Source organism: Antechinus flavipes, chromosome 3, assembly GCF_016432865.1.
Source record: "Antechinus flavipes isolate AdamAnt ecotype Samford, QLD, Australia chromosome 3, AdamAnt_v2, whole genome shotgun sequence".
Lineage (NCBI taxonomy): Eukaryota > Metazoa > Chordata > Mammalia > Dasyuromorphia > Dasyuridae > Antechinus > Antechinus flavipes.
This window is the reverse complement of record NC_067400.1, coordinates 604,616,507-604,636,895: the sequence shown is the minus strand read 5'-3', so window position 1 is coordinate 604,636,895 and position 20,389 is coordinate 604,616,507. Positions and strand designations below refer to the sequence as shown.

General features: G+C 40.3%; 1 protein-coding gene across 3 annotated transcripts in view; it reads left to right on the top strand.

The window, feature by feature from the left end:
- The window catches only part of TP73 (tumor protein p73), a 152,045-nt gene extending 137,125 nt beyond the window's left edge, over positions 1 to 14,920 (top strand). For 2 of the 3 annotated variants that reach the window (XM_051988738.1, XM_051988737.1), the window contains 5 exons: positions 2,124 to 2,248; positions 3,972 to 4,120; positions 6,459 to 6,597; positions 8,063 to 8,156; positions 10,838 to 14,920. In XM_051988738.1, the coding sequence (XP_051844698.1) occupies positions 2,124 to 2,248; positions 3,972 to 4,120; positions 6,459 to 6,597; positions 8,063 to 8,156; positions 10,838 to 11,158 (828 nt within the window). In that variant the 3' untranslated portion in view covers positions 11,159 to 14,920. The remainder of the gene's footprint in view (positions 1 to 2,123; positions 2,249 to 3,971; positions 4,121 to 6,458; positions 6,598 to 8,062; positions 8,157 to 10,837) is intronic. The other variant, XM_051988736.1, reaches the window with a different exon arrangement.
- Positions 14,921 to 20,389: the final 5,469 nt, after the last annotated feature.

Here is a 20,389-nt window from a genome sequence, read left to right as displayed (position 1 = left end):
TTCCTGGCTCTGGGCCCAGTGCTTTGTATACTATGGTACCCCGTAACTGCTCCAGCTATGCTAGATCCTGGGGGGTCTGAAGATAGAAATAATTGGCTTTAAGGAGCTTATATTCTGTTCCAAGAGAATTGATTGACTGAACCAACTTTTAGTCAAAGAGGAATTTTAGGCAATATAAAAACAAAAGGTATCAATAAAATAAATAAAATAAAAATGATTTTTTAAAAAGCAAAGCAAAGCATATAGTTAAATACTTTCCATGTGCTATGTACTGTACTAGATGCTTCAGAGGCAAAACTGGACAGTCCTTGCCCTCATAGAACTTACACTCTATTGGGGGAGACAATTCCTGCAAGATAAGAAGATACAAAATGTGTATCGAGTAAACAGAGAGCAGGAGCAGGAGGAAGGCTTCAGGAGAAGGTGGTAGAGCTCAGTTTGGAAGAAAGCTAGGAATTCCTGTTGGTTGATATGAAGAGGAAATATATTCTAGGTGTGGGGTATAGCTTGGCCAAAGACATGGTGATGGGAGATACAGGTGAAGAACATAAAATCTTGGGGTAATTAAGGAAAAATGAAAGATACAGAAAAAGTAGGAATATTTGAGGAAGGCAAGACCTCCAGTTATGGAGTCTTTGGAATTGATGGCATCTGAGTTGAGTAGAGTCTTGAATTCGAAAGATCCAGATGAGAAGAGGGTGTATCTCGGGCCTAGGAGAAGGCCTCTGTGGGCACTAAGGCAGGAGGGAACATGGCTGGATTGGAGAAAGTGTGAAAGGCAATAACTGATATAAGTTAAAGTAGGAATGGTAGGTTGGCACCATATTGAAAAAGACCTTAGACCCCAGGCTAAAAAGTTTATCTTATAAACAACAGGGAGCCACTGGAGACTTTTGAGTCTCCATTGTCCTAGTAAGACCTCCACCTTAGGAAGATGGGGAGGATGACTGTGCAGGATGAATGGGATTAGGGAAAGCAGCTAGGATGCTAACATGTAAGCAAGATGGATGAGGTCTACACAAGTGAACAAATAATAATTAAGCATCTCGATGTGTTGATTGCATATGTATAATCTCTATCAGATTGCTTGCTTTTTTAGCAAAGGGGAAAGGAAGAGGAGATGCAGAAAAATTTGCAACTCATAAAAAGAAAATTAAAAACTATCTTCGCATGTAATTGGGAAAAAATTAATGTTAAGTGGAAAAAAGAAAAGGGGAAAAAATAAGCATTTCTGTGTGTCTAGCACTGAACTATCTGTTATAGGGGATAGGAAAAAACACATGGACTCTACTTTAAAGGCATCTACAATCTAACTGAGGAAATAAAATCCACGTGCCCCAAACATACTGGAGAACAGTATCCCACAAGGTGGGATAAAAATATATAATTTAGTGATTCAGCTAATAGAAGTTCTGAGGTGACACAGCAGAAAGGAGAAATTGTTTTGGGGTCAGGGAGTCAGGATTCATTGAGTAGATCTTGGGAAGATGAGTAGGTCTTGGAAGTGAGGAACAGAGGAGATAGAATGCTGGGTAGTGGAAAGTGTCATCCAAGAACATGACATGTCCAAAAGCCATGGAAGATAACAAACTAGAGGGAGGGATAATCAATAGATCCCCCTCCCTAGAGAGCAGGAAGGAAGAAGGACTAAAGTTGACCTTTTTCCAACAGAGCAGGAATGTTTAGGGCAACAGACCAGGGGTTGAAGTCAGGGGGCACTGAGGGAATTTGTCATTGTTCAGTGGCTTCAGCTGTGTCTTGACTCTTCATGATTCCATTAGGAATTTTCTTAGCAGAGATACTGGAAAGGTTCACCATTTCCTTCTCCAGCTCATTTTACAGATAAGGAAACTGAGGCAAACAGGGTAAAGTGATTAACTGTGTCTAGTGAGTGTCTGAGACCATACTTGAACTCAGGTCTTCCTGCTTTTTGGACCTGCCTTTCCTTCCCAACTCAACCATCGTGGAAACCCATCTACAGGTTCAAGTCATCCCAGCCCTCTCTTTTTTTGAGAGGTATCCTAAGTCTTAGACCTTAGATTGAATCTAGTCCCATGCATGAGAACAAAGGATAGCCCATTCACATATAAGGGTGCTTATATCCTGATTTGCTTCCAATTCAGGTGCGTGGCCGAGAGAACTTTGAAATACTGATGAAAATCAAGGAGAGCCTGGAACTCATGGAGCTGGTACCTCAGCAACTGGTCGATTCCTATCGGCAGCAGCAGCAGCAGCTCCTCCAAAGGCCGTGAGTACTAGTTATTCCTCCTCTTTCACCTCTGATCCTTTTCTCATTCACTTCTCCATCCACAGGTCCACATGACTATCCACCAATGCATCCATCTATCCACCATTCTGTATATCCATCCATCCATCCATTCATTCATCTTCTTGTTTCTTCATCCATCCATTCACTCACTCATCCTACCTCTCCAACTATCTCTCCATTCATCTTCCTTTCTATCCATCTTTCCATCCATTCATTTATCCCTCCTATTTCTTCATCCATCTGTTCAGTCATCCCATCTTTCCATCCATCTCTCCATCTGCATATCCATTCATTGTCCTATCTCTCCATCTAATTCATCCTCTTCTCTCTTCATCCATTCTCCCCTCTGTACATCTATTTATCTATTCTCTCATACGCATATCCATCCTCCACTCCACCCATCCATTCTCTTGAAGGCTCTAGTTCTTTAACTAGTAAAAGGTAACATTATGAATATACTTTTTCAGTCACTTAACCATTCTGAACTCTATTTCTTCATCTGTAAAATGGGTACCATAATAATTATACTGACTATCTCATAAAGTTGTGAAGGAAGCACTTGCAAACCTGTTTCCAAAAACCTAAAGACAATATCATCAGCAGCAATCACAATCACCACATCATTATAACCACCATATTTGTATAGGAAGACTCTAAGAACAGATCTAGTGATGGGCAGTGTGTTACCATCTATAGGCAATGTAGCTCAGGCTAATCACAAGCAGGTCAGCCATTAGATTATGAGTTTTCTCAGCCAGAGCAACTCACAAAAGAGTGTTACCACTTGAAATCTGTATCTAGGGAGATTATGTCCCCTGAATACTATGGAGCCTTGAATTGTTGACAGAAAATTAAAAGAAAATCAAAGACATGCAAAGAGTTTTGTAAGGTCAGAGGAATGAAAGATCATTTTATTTATTTGATCAATTCACTCAACAATTTATTTGGGAGGCGATCAGGATTAAGTGACTTGCCCAAAGTCAGGCAGCTAATTAAGGATCTGAGGCTGGATTTGAAGTGAGGTCCTCCTGACTCTAGGGCTGGTACTCTATCCTCCCTATCACAACAAGCATTTATTAAGATCTCTTGTATGTCAAATGCTGGGGTGAATACTGGAAAAATAAGGACAAAAACAAGAAAGATCCTGTCTTGCCTTCATTTTACTGGGATGATGAATGTATGTACATAGACTCTCTGTGTATATTTTTAAATGAATGAATAGATGTATGTGTGTGTATGTATGTGTATATATATATATATGTGTACATATATATACATATACATATAATTATATATTATTATGTATGTGTGTACACATATATATACATATATATACACACACACACATATACATAACAATATTGACCACAATGTCTACATCTGTTTATGTAGATATACCTATATATCCATGGTTATTGGAGATTTTGCAGAAAGAATCAAAAGAGGCTCCTTTAGGACATTACTAAAACTGACCCTTGGAGGGAACCAAAGATTAGGAAAAACAGAAGTCAGGAGGAGAGTGTTCCAAGCAAGAGACAAAGGCTCCGAGATGGGAGAAGTCGGCCAGTTTGGTAGAACGTGGAAGTGTGTGAGGGAGAGCAGGAGGAAACCTATCTAAAAAATGAGATTGAGGGTTCAAAGAAAGGTTTCCTGGGTTCACAAGTATGACAGCTTATCATTTTTCTTCCCATTTCCTTGTTAGGAGTCACTTCCAGTCTCCTTCTTATGGTCCGGTCCTCTCGCCAATGAACAAAGTCCACGGGGGGATCAACAAACTGCCTTCGGTCAACCAGCTTGTGGGGCAGCCTCAGCAACATAGCTCTGCTGGAGGGCCCAACCTGGGGCCCATGGGTAAGTCTACTTTAATGGTGATACTGTGAGGCAGGGAACTCTAACACAGGAGCAGAGGAAGAGTGGCCCTCCAAGATGGTAGGATATCCAGTCAAGAGTCAGATAAAGAATCAGGCTAATGAATGCGAATGGACGGGCTGGTGGAGACGGTCCAGAAATATAAGCATTCAAAAAATCCCTGCCCTCTTGGAGCTCACAATCTGAAGATATCCGTAGAAATAAGTATAATTCAAAGTAGAAAAGGCCAGGAGGGGGATAGGAGAGATACACTGGCACATCACCTATGAGATATTGGGACATCTTTGTTCCCTGCACTCAGGGCCCTCAACTACACCCAGTAGGGGAAAAAGAAAATGTGAGTTTGTAGTATTAGTCAAGAAAACTTCCTCTGGCTGTCTCCTTGGTGAATGAAGTCCTGTTGATTTTTTTTATTGTACTCTTATTAATACTACCTTACAAGGAGGGGTCAGATTTTTTGTCACTTCATTTCAATAAGTCTTGTCAGTTGCATGAATATTTACTATTGAAATATGAATTTCAACAATTAGGAACCAGCTGTTGTGTGTAAGATATTAGAGATGCAAAGATGAAAAATATCAGTTTTTATCTTTAAGGAATTTATTTGCCTTTTTAGGGGTGGGGGAGGTGAGAATGTGACTTGTACTTAGGTAAACTATGGGGTAGAGTAAGAAGAGGAGAAGGAAAAGTCAAGTCACTTCATTTCTTGAGGATCTGTTTTTTACTGCAGAAATTTGTTTATATCCACAATACAAATAAATTTTTTTAAGAAACTACTTTATTGAGGCAGCTAGGTAGCGCAGTGGATAGAGCACCAGCCCTGAAGTCAGGAGGACCTGAGTTCAAATGTGACCTCAGACATTTAACACTCTCCTAACTGTGTGATCCCGGGCAAGTCACTTAACCTCAGTTGCCTCGGCAACAAAAAAAAGAAGAAGAAACTATTCTAGGTCAAGCCCTGTGGGAGGCACAGGGGCCAAAAATGAGACTGGATAATAGATAATCCTCAAGAAGATAATAATCTGCACTGTTCAGATAAAATACCTAACAAATATTGCAGAAAGAAGAGGAATCTTCTTAAATCATGGCAGATTGAAGGAGCCAGTTCCTACAGATGGAATGAGAAAGAACTGAGCTCAGGCTTGGGAGGTGATCCATATGGATAAACCAAGATAGGAGAGTACAGAACAATATCAGAAATGGCCAGTAATCTTGTATATATTTTCAAGGGAGACACCATCAGTTCAGTGGAACTCAGTCTAATTAATGTAAAAGACAGAATGGCATTATGAATAGAGAATAGGTGTTAAAGTCCAAAAGATCTGATTTTAATTCTTGCCTCAGATGCTTATTAATTGTATAAATGAATAAGTCATCTTCAGCTCTTAGCAATCCAGGGAAATCTCCAAGACTTAAGTTATAGAACCATTGCTTATTGGTGGGGGGAATTTTCATACTGGGATTTCTATGAAATCAAAGATCCAGACCAAAAATAATCCTTGCTCTTTTGTAGCTCACAATCTAGGACATCCATAGAAATAACTATAATTCGAAGTAGAAAAGGCTGGGTGGGTAGGAGAAATAGAAGCAAATGGTCTTTTTAGAAACTATATACATGACTTCTTGGCCCCAAGAGGGCCCGTGTACCTAGATTAAGAGGTGAAAGGCAACTTTCTTCTGGTTTTTTGTTGGTTGTTTTGTTTTGATACTCCAGAAGGATTGGGATGAGGAAATAGTCAGTTCACTATAACTCAAAGTAGAGAAGGCTAGTGGGTAGGAGAAATAGAAGCAAATGGACTTTTTAGAAGGTTATATACATGCCTTCTGGGCCCTAAGGGAGCCTATGTACCTAGAAGAAGAAGTGAAAGGCAACTTTCTTCTGTTTTTTTTGTTTTGTTTTGTTTCAATTCTCCAGAAGGATTGGGGATAAGGAAATATTCAATCCACTTTCCATTTTGATTTGAGGATCCACCATTTCCATAAACATTTATTAAGAGCTAAACTCTAAAAATAGAGTGAAATTTCTTGACTTAGAGAAGTTTGCAGTCTGAAAAGGGAACCAATCTATACACATACAAGTAGATGGAGAACACTAATAAAATGAATATAAGGTCCTTTGGGAAGAGTGTGTTGGAGAGACTAGGATCCTGGAAGAGATCAGCATGCTTTGAAAGAAAGGAGGGACACAAAGGAGCTAGTAGATGATCTATAATGAACATCAGGAGGATCTCCTCTCCCTATTTCCCCAGTCTCTCCCAGTAAAGCAAGGAGGTTTCCTCCCCTCTTTGCCAATAAATAGGTTTTGCTTTTCTATCCACAGGTCCTGGAATGCTGAACAGCCACAATCACCCCATGCAGTCCAATGGTGAAATGAATGGTGGCCACACCTCTCAGTCCATGGTCTCAGGGTCACACTGCACCCCTCCTCCCCCGTACAATGCTGACCCCAGCCTCGTCAGGTACACCTTTCTCTGGGCCCCTCCCGTGTGGCATGTGGACTGTGTGATAGCTTTTCTTTCTGGCTCTATCCCCCTCCACCCCAGCTTGGCTCATCTGCTAACCTTAGAACCTGTCTGCCACTACATCTCCACTAACTGGTCACCAGGTCCAACTGAGAAATCACTGCACATCCATCGCTGCCCAAGTCATTCTTTCCCTGGGTCTGAGGAGAATTCTAACTGTTGCCTGGCTATGCCGGCTTCAGTTCACTTTGAACATTAAGAAACTTCCCTTTTCCCGTTATTAAAAATGCATCCTCCTGTTGAAATTGGGAGAACGGGACAGCAGCTGCTTCCTTTTGCCTTAGTTCTCAACAGCCAAGCTCACTCCCTTCCTCCCAAGCAAACCAAGGGGACTGTGGAGATTTCAGGCCAATTTTTTTGAAAGACTTGTAAAAGTGAGACCCAACCCACAAACTTTTCTCTGGATGACAGGGATCAAAACTGTGACTCAAGGGAGGATGTGTTGAGCACATTAACAGACCATTTCAAGAGTGTTGAGTAGTTCAACTTGCCCAAAGACTTTTGGGATACATAGTACAGAGCAGTCAATAAATAGTTTCACTGATTCACAAGTGTTTGCTGTGGATGGAGTCCTTTATTCAGCAGGAGTAGGGAACTGAAGAGTAGGATGGGAAGTATAAGAAAGAGAAGACATTATACTCATATTCCAAGAGATTCCTGTCTAGTTGGGCTCCAAGGAAGTCTTGCATGTCAGATTTTTAATTGATCTGGAGGAGGATAAAACCTGGAAAAAAGATAAAAGACTCTGGACCCCAGGCAGTGACCATTGTATAGAAAAGTGCCCTGGATATTCAGAATTCTTCAGAATTTCTGTCTTTGTACCAAAAATGTGGGGCTGGTCTGTGGGCTGGGTTAGCTACAGCAGCAGTCCCAATAGGGAATTTAAGTGGGTAGATAGCTAGTGATGAAACTTAGCTTAGGCAAAACAGCCCATATGGTAGGGGCTGTTTTTTCCCTATATCATCCACAGACTAATAGTGGAATCTGAAAAGAGAAGATAATTCCAAATGTTGGAAGAGACTGACAAAGAGCTTGAATTTAGCTTATTCTTATTTATCTTTGTGAAAGAGAGAGAGTCTAAGTTCAAATCGTCATTCTTCCATTCACTACTTATGTGACCTTTATGGCTGAGGAAGAGGGAGGGTATAAAGAGCTGAGCATGGACTTAATGCCATTGCTATTTCTCCATATTTAAATTTATCCAAAGTTTGATGTGTCACTAGTCCTGAGCCTTGGAGATTGTGCTAAATGAGGAAGCCCAAGGAGAAATCCCAATGCCTATCACTGATAAGAGCCAGCCCGTTCCCTAAGGGTTTGCAGGTCCCATCCTGGTGATGTATGAAGTCAGGGCTTTGTACCTAAAAAGTTAACATCACTTTATTTTCCCAACCTCTTTCTTCAGTTTTTTAACAGGACTGGGGTGTCCAAACTGCATCGAGTATTTCACATCCCAAGGGCTGCAGAACATTTACCACCTGCAGAATCTAACTATAGAGGTAAATGCCTTGGGCATCTCTTCTTTCCATTGGATTTATCGGGTCTAAATTCCCAATACCTAGGAAAGAAAAGCAAAAACAAAGATGGGAAGAGACAGTCATGAAAAGGAAAAGAGCATCTTCCTTCCTTCCCATCTAATGATGAGGGAAAGATCTTCCTTTTTCCATAATCCTGATTCCTATTTGAGCTTCCAATTCCTTTCTTTTAAAAAAAAAAAAAAAAGACTTGGGTCTTCCATTCCCCTAAACTTGGCTATGATTTAGACTTCAAACACCAACAAATTTTGGTCCAAATAGATTGATTTGAATAAGAAAACTATGTGTAGTGAAGGAAAACTGATTACATTTTGAGGTGCAACATGGCACTTCTCAATGTTTTGGGACGCCATAGGATTTATCCGCTGAGTTGCTGATGACATCACTGACCCTTCCCATCTTCGTGGTGTAGCCTTGAGACCACATCTGGTGCAAGCTTGCAAAAAACTAGAATTTCTACTTTATTATTTTATATTCATCTCAAGAGGGCAATTCTTGGAACATATGTGATCTAATAGAAAGAACACTGAGAAATTAGCCTCTGGACACAGGTTGGATCCTGGCCTGGGCTACTCACTTACCTGTGTGACCTCAGGCCAACTGTTGACATCAGTTTTCTCATCTGTCAAATGGAAATGCCACTATCAGCTCTGTCCATTTCACAGTGGTGCTGGGATGCTTAGGTGAGAGAGTGTCTACAGATTGCTGTGGAAATCTAAAGAATTAAATAAGTCAATAGTACTAACTGTTATTGTGGTTAATGATATCATAGAGAATCTGAACAAGTCAGAACTGGGAGGAACCTTAGAACACAGAAACAGAAAGTCAGAACTAGGGAAAACTTAGAACATAGAACATCCAAGATGAGCAGAAACTTAAAATATGAATGGCAATAGCTGAAAAGGACCCTAGAGCTGGGAAAGATGACAGAGATCATGTAATTCAATGTTCTCATCATCCAGAGCACTTTTATAAGTCTTAAACCATTATATAATGTGAGTTCTTAGAATGATGCATAAATTGGGACCCAAGGGTTAGGTTTTCCTTCAAGTTACATCACTATTAGAATGCCACCAATTTACTATCATAGAACTGAGGGAGCTCTGGGATTGTGATTAAAACAAAGTGACACTACTCTTAATCTAAATGATTAAAGACCATTTGAAGGCTAATTAATTGGAATATAATTCTGTTGAGTTTTCAGTGCACACACACACACACACACACACACATTGTTATTAAAGCTTTATCATCATTCCCTTGTTATAGCTAGGAAAATTTAGCCCATATAGCCCAGATAGGTATAGGGCTTTAAGACTGACAAAGCACATTCCTATTAGTGGCCTATTATATGTTATTATCCCCATTTTAAAGATGAGAAAGTGAAAGGCAGATTAAGTGGCTTGTCTTAGGTCACATTCAATCATTAGACCTCTATTTGAACTCATGTTTTCAAATTTCTGCAAATTCACATCACAACCTTGGGACTCCATAAGCGTCTGCCAACTTAGTTATTTGGACACCCTCCCCATTCCTTTGGGCTTACTTTCCCCCAGGTTCTCCTAGAGCCATTGGCAAAGGAGAGACAGTGGTTTGTCATTGGTAGCCGGGGCCAGTTACATAGGCTCAGCCTTCAGATAACTATCATCACTAACCCCATCAGGAAGGTAATCTGTGTGTCCAGTAACAAACTACTGCCTCCCGGCCTCCATTCTGGTGGCCCAATTCAGAAGCCTTCCAGTTGCCAAATTGTGTCTGAATGAAAGTTTTAACTCCCATCTCACCAAGTGTGATGCCTGTATTTCTAACATCAGTGTTGGGAATGGATTTGTAATTATATTCACTTCCCAAAGTTGGCCTTGAATCTATGGATTCAGTCTGTCTCCTCCTCCCCTCTATCTTTTCTTTTTTAAGGGAGTAGTTTTGTGATGTCTGTAAATTACTGATTTATCACCCTTCTTGTTTTCTCTCCTCCAGTAACATCCCAGGCCAGTGATGTCCACTGGGCCGCTAGTCCTAGTCAACTTTTTCTTATGTCTCTATTCAATTAGCTCTTCCTATTGGCAGCTGCTACCTGAAATTTCATTTCTATACCTGAGTTCTATTTCAATTGACGGTCCCAAATCAGATGGTATGTGGTGGTCTCTGTAAATTAGGAAAAAAAAAAAAGTCTTTGCCTTCTCATGCAAATGCCCTTCCTGGCTTCCTAGGGCATCTTTAGAGACACACACATTTGGTTTGTTCAAGAGAGCAGATGTCTATACTTAGAGCAGAGTTTTATTGTGAAGACTTTGTGCATGGAATCAGTCAGTTAATGTTGATTGCTTGATTGATTGATGTCTGTACCAGGAGTTCTGGCATAGCTATTTGCTCTCTTGAATAATTCACATTAGTGGCGAACTCATAGGACTTTCCCACTTAACTCCTGGCATTTCTGTGCCAACATGAAGTACTTTGTAAGCTTTCCATGGTCCAGCATGACTACATAACTACCCATGTCTGGCTTTGCTCAAGAGTGGAGATTTCACTTCCTATCACTAAAGACAGAAAGATACTACTCCTCTGTCCCCAGTAGAATGAGAGGGGATGGTCTCCCTATTCCATCTCCTTCTAACCTTGATGTATTTGCTCTGTGGATCTTGCAGGATCTTGGGGCCCTGAAGATTCCTGATCAATACAGAATGACCATCTGGAGGGGTCTTCAGGAGCTGAAGCAGAGCCATGACTATGGGGCCCAGCAGCTTATCCGCTCTAGTAGTAATGCTTCGACCATCTCCATTGGGAGCTCAGGAGAACTTCAGCGCCAGCGCGTGATGGAGGCTGTGCATTTCCGAGTCCGCCATACAATCACCATCCCCAACCGCAGTGGGGCGGACGAATGGGCAGACTTTGGCTTCGACCTCCCAGATTGCAAATCCCGCAAACAGTCCATTAAGGAGGAGTTTACAGATGGCGAGATCAATTGAGAATGAGGAAGGGAAGGCTGGGAGAAATCCAGGAGGGGATTGTGAGGTTCCCCCCAAACCAGACTGTCTTCCAAAGGAAAAACTCAAAAAAAAAAAAAGGAAAAAAAAACTCCAGGTATGGGAGATGGTGAAGAGTTTACAGCCTTAAAACCCCTGGCGAAGGTTTGGCTTTTTTTCCTTGCATTTTATGTACCCAAGACTGGAGTTTTGAGCTCTAAGCAGTTCAGGGCCAGTGAGGGTGGTCTGTCTATCTGTTGGGCCCCTCTTCCAGGAAAACATTTCTGATGTCCTTCACTTTGGGAGAGGTGCGAGGGAAAGTATGGAAGTTCCTCTAAGTAGCCCCATTCAGGATAGGCAGCCTGAATATTGTAGATATTTTGTAGTCCTTCCCGGACTTATTTTGTGCATCCGAGTAATTATACAGTCCACATGACGTTTCATGGCAAGATTGATCATTTTAAAATGAGGGACAGCATCTTTCCTTGTCCTCCCCCCTCCTTCCTTCCACTCAGAAATATCTGAATGGAGAAGACCAGTGTCATCATGAAAACCTTTTTCCCTGTCAGCTTCTGTAGGGATTCTGCCAGGTTTCTGACCCTAGGTAACAAAGGGAATCTGCCTTCCTGATGGACTGCCAAAAAAAAAAAAGAAAAAAAAAGTATTTTTCAACTTCCTTGAGTTATCCACAAAGAAACTTGATTATGTCATTGTATTTCAAATGCTGTCTGTGTACATGTGAGCTCACCCCTGCATCTGCTCTAAAAAGGAAATAATTGCTCTTTTCAAGCCCATTTTCAAAGTGGCTGATTCATGCCATCCTAATGAGACGTAATGAAAGTTACTTTCTAAGCTAGTTTGAGGGTAAACAAGATCCATCCAGAAGCTGTCAGTTTGATCAAGAATCATTTAATCTTTTTAGAATTTGCTCCTTTCCTCTTATATTCTGGCTTCCTTCTTTTCTATTCTCCCTCCCCCCAAGATATTGTTTCTATTTGGAATCTGAATTCAGTGGGGAAAGATGGATTGCTGAAGTACTCGGTCTTTTCTGGGAAACTGACCACCATTTTGGAAATGCTGTGGCCCCAAACTTTGACACTCAGGTGACCCCTGCTCAGCACAAAGGCGGACAGTGTATTTCTCACACTATTGGTATTTGATAAAGTGAAACATTTTTCTACATTAAAGTTCAGGATTTGTTTGTTTCTTCAATGTTTCATTCTCAACATGTGGAGACGGCCTCGTGCCCAGCTTTTCAGCACATTTTCAGCCAACAAAATGAGCTGAAGAAAGATTGAGAGCAAAATCTTTTTACTAGCTTTTTATTTTCAAAATACATGCAAAGATAGTTTTCAACATTTGACCTTGCAAAACCTTGTATTCCAAATTTTTCTCCCTCCATTCCCCCCACCCTTCCTCTAGACAGCAAATAATTCAATATATACATATTTCCACATTTATCATGCTGCACAAGAAAAATTAGATCAAAAAAGGAAAAAAAATGAGAAAGAAAAAAAAGCAAACAACAAAAAAGTTGAAAATCCTATGTTGTGCTCCACATTCAGTCCCCACAATGTTTTTTCTGGGTGCAGTTGGCTCTTTCCATCACAAGTCTATTGGAAATGGCCTGAATCACCTCACTGTTGAAAAGAGCCATGTCCTTGATGATAAAATCCATTTAAACATACCACCAATTTATAGGGTCTTTCGGAAGATCTGAACATACAGTCTTGATTCCAAGTATCACAAGTCATTTGTAGGAAACGCAATTACATGTTTGCAACTTAGGGGTCCAGTTTGAGCTTTCTTTTCCATATATGACCCTGAATAAATAACTTAACTTCTCAATGCTCTTGGCAATTCTCTAAAATTATAAATTGGAAAAAAAAAAGTTGCCAATCTGCATTGCGGGAGGAAATATCCTCATCTGGGAGTTCTCCTTACCAACGAACTCACTGGCCTGTTTTCTATCCCTATTTTCTTCTGTGGGAATAGCTTTACTGTATCATCTGTTGCCATTTGACTTGGTATGTGGAAGAAAAGTTGGGATGGGACGTGTGTGGAAAGATGGCATCCAAAATCAGAGAAGAAACAAAAGTTAGATGTGATATTCCAAGGGATATTTTACACTCACCAAGGTACTGATCCAAATATTCAGACCCAAGAAGTCTTCCCAGGACAATTCATTCTGTCTGTAGTAAACACTTATTAGAGCTCTAAGTTGTGTGAATAACAAACTGTTCCTTCGAAGTGCAACATTCTATCCGGGAGGAAAAACAACCTGTTTGCAGAAAAGTAACGATTCCGATAGTCTAATTCCTAGCTTAACCAGTTTTTTGCTAAGCAGTTTTAAAAAAAATTCTTGTCCTTTTTCTGATCATGCAGTCCTTGGGCAGTGTAGTGAAACTATGGACCCCTTCCTCAGATTTGTGTTTTTAATTGCATATAATAAAATCCATAAGATTACAAAGAAAATATGTGAAATAAAAGTTATTGAAAGATTTTTAAAAGCACAAATCCACAGAGGCCAAGTTAAGAATTTTGGGACAAAGTTTAGCTGACTAAATGGATCATCTGAATTTCAGAAAATTCGTCAGACTGATTTCTTAAAACAGATTTTTCTCCCAGTGGCTCCATATGTATGGGAAAGGCAGAAGCAGGGTTTAATTAGAGCTCCTGATAGTGTATTTGGGCTTGATCAAATTATTAGAGGCTAGGGTGAGAGGAAAAAGTCCCATAAGAAAGGCCAAGTTCAAGCAAAACACACAGTTCCATCCAATGAAAAGTCTTAGCAAATTTGCTTTCCTGGCCCTTGAATTCAGATAATTCAAAAAATCAAAACGAGGCTGCTCCTTCATCACCAGAGGCAGCCCTTGTGTCCGAGTGTCAAACCACAGTACAAAACAAACTCTTCCATGAGCTCAAACCAACATTTTCCTCAAAATCTACATTTTGGCTCTGTAATTCCAAAGGCTATCTATCACGTTTAGATACTTGTTAAATAAAACAATGAACGAAGAGGGGGGAAAAATCTTGGGGACCCAGAAAAAAGGGAGAAATAAACACCCTGTTCTGGACATAAGGCAGAAAGAATGAGGTTAGTTTGCTTTAGAAAAGGAGATAGTAAAAGCTGAAATTCTCCATAGTTCACCACGGCTCCTCAAATAGAAGAGGTAAGGAGCATTTATTAATTGTTTACTACGTACCAGGCACTGTCTTGGTCTAGGCACTAGCTCCAAGTCCATTCCTTAAGAGTCTCAGTAGGTACTATAGTTCACTGATCTCTGATTATAAAAGCTTCCCCTAAAGCCACTGAGTCATCTTTACTTTCAGTAAGAAACAGTCCTGAATTGGGCATATGTGGTGGTCTTAACATAGATCACATGATCTTCCTCTCCTGAGAAAAAGGTCATTTCGATGCGATTTTCCTATCAGGTACCCAGTGATGTCACCTTTAGGAACTGAACCAGAACCAGCCATGGGTACTTCTGTAGTCTGGGGGATTAGAACTCTCCAGTGTTTTGGATACACAGACACACGCTTCTATGTTAGTAGCAAATTAAAGCACTTTAAATGCTTTAAGATTAAAAAAAAAAAAAGTTCATGTTTTCAATGTTATATAATGCTTCTTCAAACAGTATTACTGGGATTTATTCCAACAATATTGTTAACTTTTTTTGGGTAATGTTATCTTGGGAAAATGTGTTATTTTTTTAGCTGTGTTTTTGTGGGTTTGTAACAATAAAGCACATGTTGAAATGGAAAGGCCTCTTGTGGTTAAATGGTTATAATCTTCAAATAAGGCCACTAAATGGGCCTGAAGAAGTGTAAATAATAATAATGATGATAATCACAGCTGGCATTTATATAATACTTTATGGATTTCAAGATGCATTACAATTTATTCTCATAACCATCCTAGAAAAGAGGTAAAAGCTATTATTCCCATTTTATAGGTGAGGAAACTGAGGCAGAAAACAGGTTGGTTTAATATTATCAACATTTATTCTGACTTGTTTGCTCTTCAGGATTTACAGAAAATAAGGCTACTTTCAATAATGGGGGGGGGGGGGGAGGGTGAGGGACCGTGTTTGCAGGCAAGCTAATAGCTCTGGACACTGACAAGGGTTGTGTTTGCTAATCCAAGATTTTGAGGATAATTCACTCCAAAATTTGACTGCATACAAAACTTTTGGATCCAATTTAAGAAGTGAAGAGAGAGCCCGTCTTGGAGTCAAGAAGACCTGAATTCAAATCTTGCCTCTGCTACAGACTGGTTGCATTGCTGTAGGCAACTCTAAGACTGAGGTCCCTGATCTCTATCAGGTCATGGGATTCCTTTGGCAATCTGGTGAAATCTATGGACCCTTTCTCAGAATTATTGTGATAAATAAAATGCATAACTTTACAAAGGAAATTAATTATATTGAAATGTAGCTATCAAAATATTAGAAGAAAAAGTTTAACATCCCAAATGAAGAACCCCTGTCCTAAGACTATGAAGTTACAGATAGATTGCAGCTCTGCATCAGTGAAAGGAACTTCTATGATGAAAGTTCCCCAGACTGATGAAATCACTGATCTATATCTATAAAAATTAATAATAATAAAATAATATTAATTTTGAAGGTCCTCTTACACAGGACTTAACAATGATCTCTACATGACTCAAAACAGAAATACTCCAATCATTGACTTGACTGTGATTGGCTTTGGAGAAAGCCTTAGGTCTTCCCTGAGCATTTTGGGTTGGAAGAGTGAGCCATCCTTGACCTCCAGAAGTTACCTGATGGCTTGTTTCACATGGGACTGGGCCTAGGATTTTCTTAGTGGAGAGAGCTTCCTGGTGGGGAAAATCCCTCTATCAATGTGCCTCCAGGGTTGCCCAGACCAATGCTTCTCATTGTTCCAGGGTCTCACAGCTGGGATAAGCTAGAACTCTAACCCAGAATTTTCTGACTTTGAAGGTGAATTGTTCTCCACTACTCTATCCTGCCTCTTCCCCCACTTGGGGGGTGGGAGGATGGAGGGGAGAAAAGAGAAAGCAATAGAGTGAATTGTGATTCTGATAGATGCCTGTCTTGCCACGAGTTATAAGCGCTGGTGTTCAGTTTGAAACCTGGGTGTATGCTATAGACCAGTCATGTGTAGGAGGGACACTATAGATGATTGATCAGGTGAGCAAGATCATTGGGATCAGAGCTTTAGACCTCAGTTTAGCTCAAACAATACCTGTTACATCAGGAAGAGACTGAATCAGACTCCACACCCACGTGTCTGTGCTGAAGAGAAAGCCTCCAGCCCTGCAGGACTTTAGATGAGAGTTGCCTTTGGGCTCCTGGAAGCTACTTTTTGTTCATTAACCAACTTTATCTAGAAGTCACCAGGAAATGACCTATGGAGATGACTGTCACTCTGGAGGCTGTGTGACACGTTCTAAAAACATGGCTTTCTAAGGCCTTGGTGATTTGAGTGAAAAATGAGACCCACAAGCCACTCTGTATGGATTTAGTAATACTTTTGTCAAATAGATATTTTTAAAAGTACTTTAAAATAGTCTTCCAAGGAGAAAAAAATGGCTGGACATTCAACAGAAGAATGATATTTTAATTTCTTTGTTAAGAAATTTGCTTTTACTTGAAAAATAGAACAAGAGAAATTACAGAGAAGAAGTTTCAAATATATAAAAACATCTGCAGGAAGTCTGCTAAGAAAATTTTTTAAATATCCCCAAATGTGACATAGAGCAGAATGGCCCATTTGGAAAGTGACTCTTTTCTATAACATTTACACAGGATCTCATCTAGACTTGATTGTTTGAGAGGGAAAAGAGCCTTGTCTTAAATCACTGTCCTACCCTTTCTCAAAGGAAAAAGGGTTATCTGCTCCCTCACCAATTTCCCCAGAACAGACCATATATCCAAGCCGAGGCAACAAAACTACTTTCACATAATAGTGTTTTGTTGCCATGAGGTGGAAAGTAAATGGCTGGGATGTTTCTCAGGATGAATAATACATGTGTAATGACAGATTCTTTAAAAACAAAATGTCAAACTTTCTCACCTAAATGCCTCCTTCAGACACAAAAGAAAAATACACACTGACAGAATGTTGCCCTCAAAACTTCATTTCTGGCCTAACATAATACCCTAAGAAAATTGCTACGCCATTACTGAATACACATGTTTTCCCAAAGTTCTCAGTTCATGGTTTCCAGGGAAAATGAAGTCCCAAAAGATTCTGCAATTATTATTATTTTTAATTAGTGGGAATAGAAATATGTAAAAGGCCACCTTCAATAAAACTTGAATAAGTCTCCCTTCTTGCAGTATTTTTGTCGTGATACCCAACACTATCTTTGCATCTCTCCCTTCATTGCTGAGATTTACAGCTGACCCATTCCATCAGAACTGCTCAGCTGCTGCAGTCACCTAAATGGTCCTGGCTGTGTGACCCTGGGCAAGTCACTTAACCCCAATTGCCTCAGCAAAAAAAAAAAAAAAAAGAAGAAGAAGAAGAAGAGATGAGACAGATATTTTTGCCCACAAAAATTTAGGACGCCATCTATAACGGCATGTAGCCAGTGAAACCAAAGATTTCCTGGGGAAAAACAAAGGTTGTGTTGTCAGTATTCCTTGGTTACAAAAGGACAATGTTTCCAATAAGGGATTCAGAAGGAACCCTCAAAGTCCAAGAGAAGTACGTGACCATTTTCTGATACAGTCACCTCCCATTTTAGTTCCAAGCCAAGCCCAGAATCTCTCCCCTTTCTTCTACCCATTCCAATGCAGCATCTAATGCACTCTGTGGATGTGTGCCCACTATCAAAAATACCATCCACATGTAAGAAGACTAGCAAAATCTGATCCATCTATTTAGGAACATATTGACTCACCCTTTAAACTGCTATTTCATTTAAGGGAATTAATTTAATTCTTGCAGCATGAGAAAATAGGATCTTCGTTCAAGGAAGATCTTTAGTTTTAGCCAACAGGAAAGTGTCATCCTCTCTTAAAAGCCATTTTCAATGAGCCCCACAGCTGATGGGGCACTCACATCAATACCGGAAGATTGCTCACAGTGCTGTGTCCAAGAGCCTAAAATGCTGGAGAGGGCAGAGACAGTGTTGGTTCAGACTGAACACCTGGTCTAAATTCTAGGTCTGTCATTGCCCTACTGTGTGACTGGAATAAGTTATTTCTCTGAGATTCAGCTTCCTCAGAGTTGTTATGAGCCTGAAATGAGATGATGATGATGGGTACTTTTGAAAGCTCTGTATAAACACCAGCTATTAGTATTATCAGCCCTCAAAACAAATCCCAACTAAGGAAAAAGCTACAATGAGCAAAAATTCTGAAGGTGGCTGGCAAAGAGCTCTGAATTCACGAATAAAGGCTCTATATTGGGAATGGATTGAAAGGGATGATTTTGGTTGAAAGCAAAGTATTTTCAAATGCCTTGCTATTAATCATGAAGTTCTCCACTTTAAAGGGTTCTGAAAAAATGCTGGAAGAATCCACTATGTGCTTCTTGGTACCAGTCAACATGTGTGCAAATAAGTAGACACAGAGATTTCATGCTAGGTAATCCCTAAGAGACTCTGATTATCAATCATAATGTTCCTTGAGAACAATGTTATCTACGGGAAATATGTTTAAGAAACAAAATGTTAGAATTCATCACGACTGAATAGGGCAGGGGATTGTTTTGCTGTAGATGATATTTAGTGAGATTGAGTCCTGTTAAAGAGGACTCAAAGAGATAAAAAACAAAAAACAAAAAAATGAAAAAAACTAGGTTATTTTTGCTAGTTTTTTAAAAACTGGTTTAGAGTGGATACAAAAAAATGTAATTATTTCAGTGGGATACAATGAGTACAGGAACATAGTGACTCCGGTTTGATTGCAACAAGTGTTCATGAGTGGATACTGCTGCCCCTTGCCTCAAGGCTGCTACCCAATGGGATTTTCCTTCCATCCTCCCTCTCTTTTCTCCTTTCACTCAAAATCATCTCTTTCTGTAGGCCACCTTTTCACTGCCTTTCCTGTTCTCACCTCGCCCCAGTACTGTTAATGGAAAACCTTAGACAGCCAGACTGTTGATTTTGAAATGTTGACAAGCTAGATTTCAGTCCTTCTTGTATAAAGGTCCATTAGTATTTGTGTATAATCTGAGATTTGTATGTGGAAGTGGAAGTGACAGAAGTGAAAAAACAAAAGAGACAATGTAAGTTTTAATTTCCTGTCTATATTGTCTCTTTCCCTCCTTTCTCATTCTCTATCCTTCTTCATCTATCTTCTTATTCCTTCTTCATCTAGCTTTCTTTCTATATCCATCTCTCTCTCTTCCCGTCCCTCTGCTCTCTTCCTTCTCATTCTATCCCTCTCTTTCTTTTTCCATCCATCTTTCTTCTTCCTGTCTATCTTTTCTCTCTCTTCCTCCTTTTCTCTCTCTTCTCATTCCCTCCATCCATCTCTTTATCTCTCTTATTGAAGATGAAGAGAGCTCCCAATACAGAGACTCTCCATCCAAGGCAGTTAACCCTTTTAGAGAGCTGTCCAGGGGAATAAGGGATGCAGTGCGTTGCCCAAGGTTATCCAACCAGCATGGGTCAGGGATTGGGGTGGAAGGCCAGCTCTTGATCCATAAAATCATGCTGCTTTACTCCTCTCTGTCATTCAAAGCAACAACCTTATGAAACCTTAAAAGGACCATCCTATTCTACAATGGGCCAGCTTGGTCAGAAACAACATGGAGTAGCAACAGAAACTAAGCTCTGGGATCTGGATGCTTTGCTGCAGTAGTTATTAAGCACCAAAAATGAAATGAAAAGACAGGGGTGGGAGTGAGGGGGCGAACAGGAAGTCAAAAGGTCTAGGACTGTGCAGAGGCTCACGCCAGGTCTTGGGTCCTGGACCCCTGAACCTTGGGCCCTATTGCTCACACTCACTTTCTTCCCCCCATTCTCTCAACCAGAGGTAGGGGAAGGGGGAAAGATGAAGTTTTCAATGATTTCCTGATCCTAGGGGAACGACAAAAGACATGATCCTTCTCAATGTGATGTCCTCAGAATGCCTGCTCCGGGTCTCAGAGAAGAGGGAGACATGTCTCTTACCTGCACTGCAAAAGGAGCACAGGTGGGGAACACAGACCACGTGGGGTAGACCAACAAGAGGGCTGTTCAGCTTCCTCCCCACCTTGGTCAGCTTTCAACCTTTGTCACAAGGGATGGCG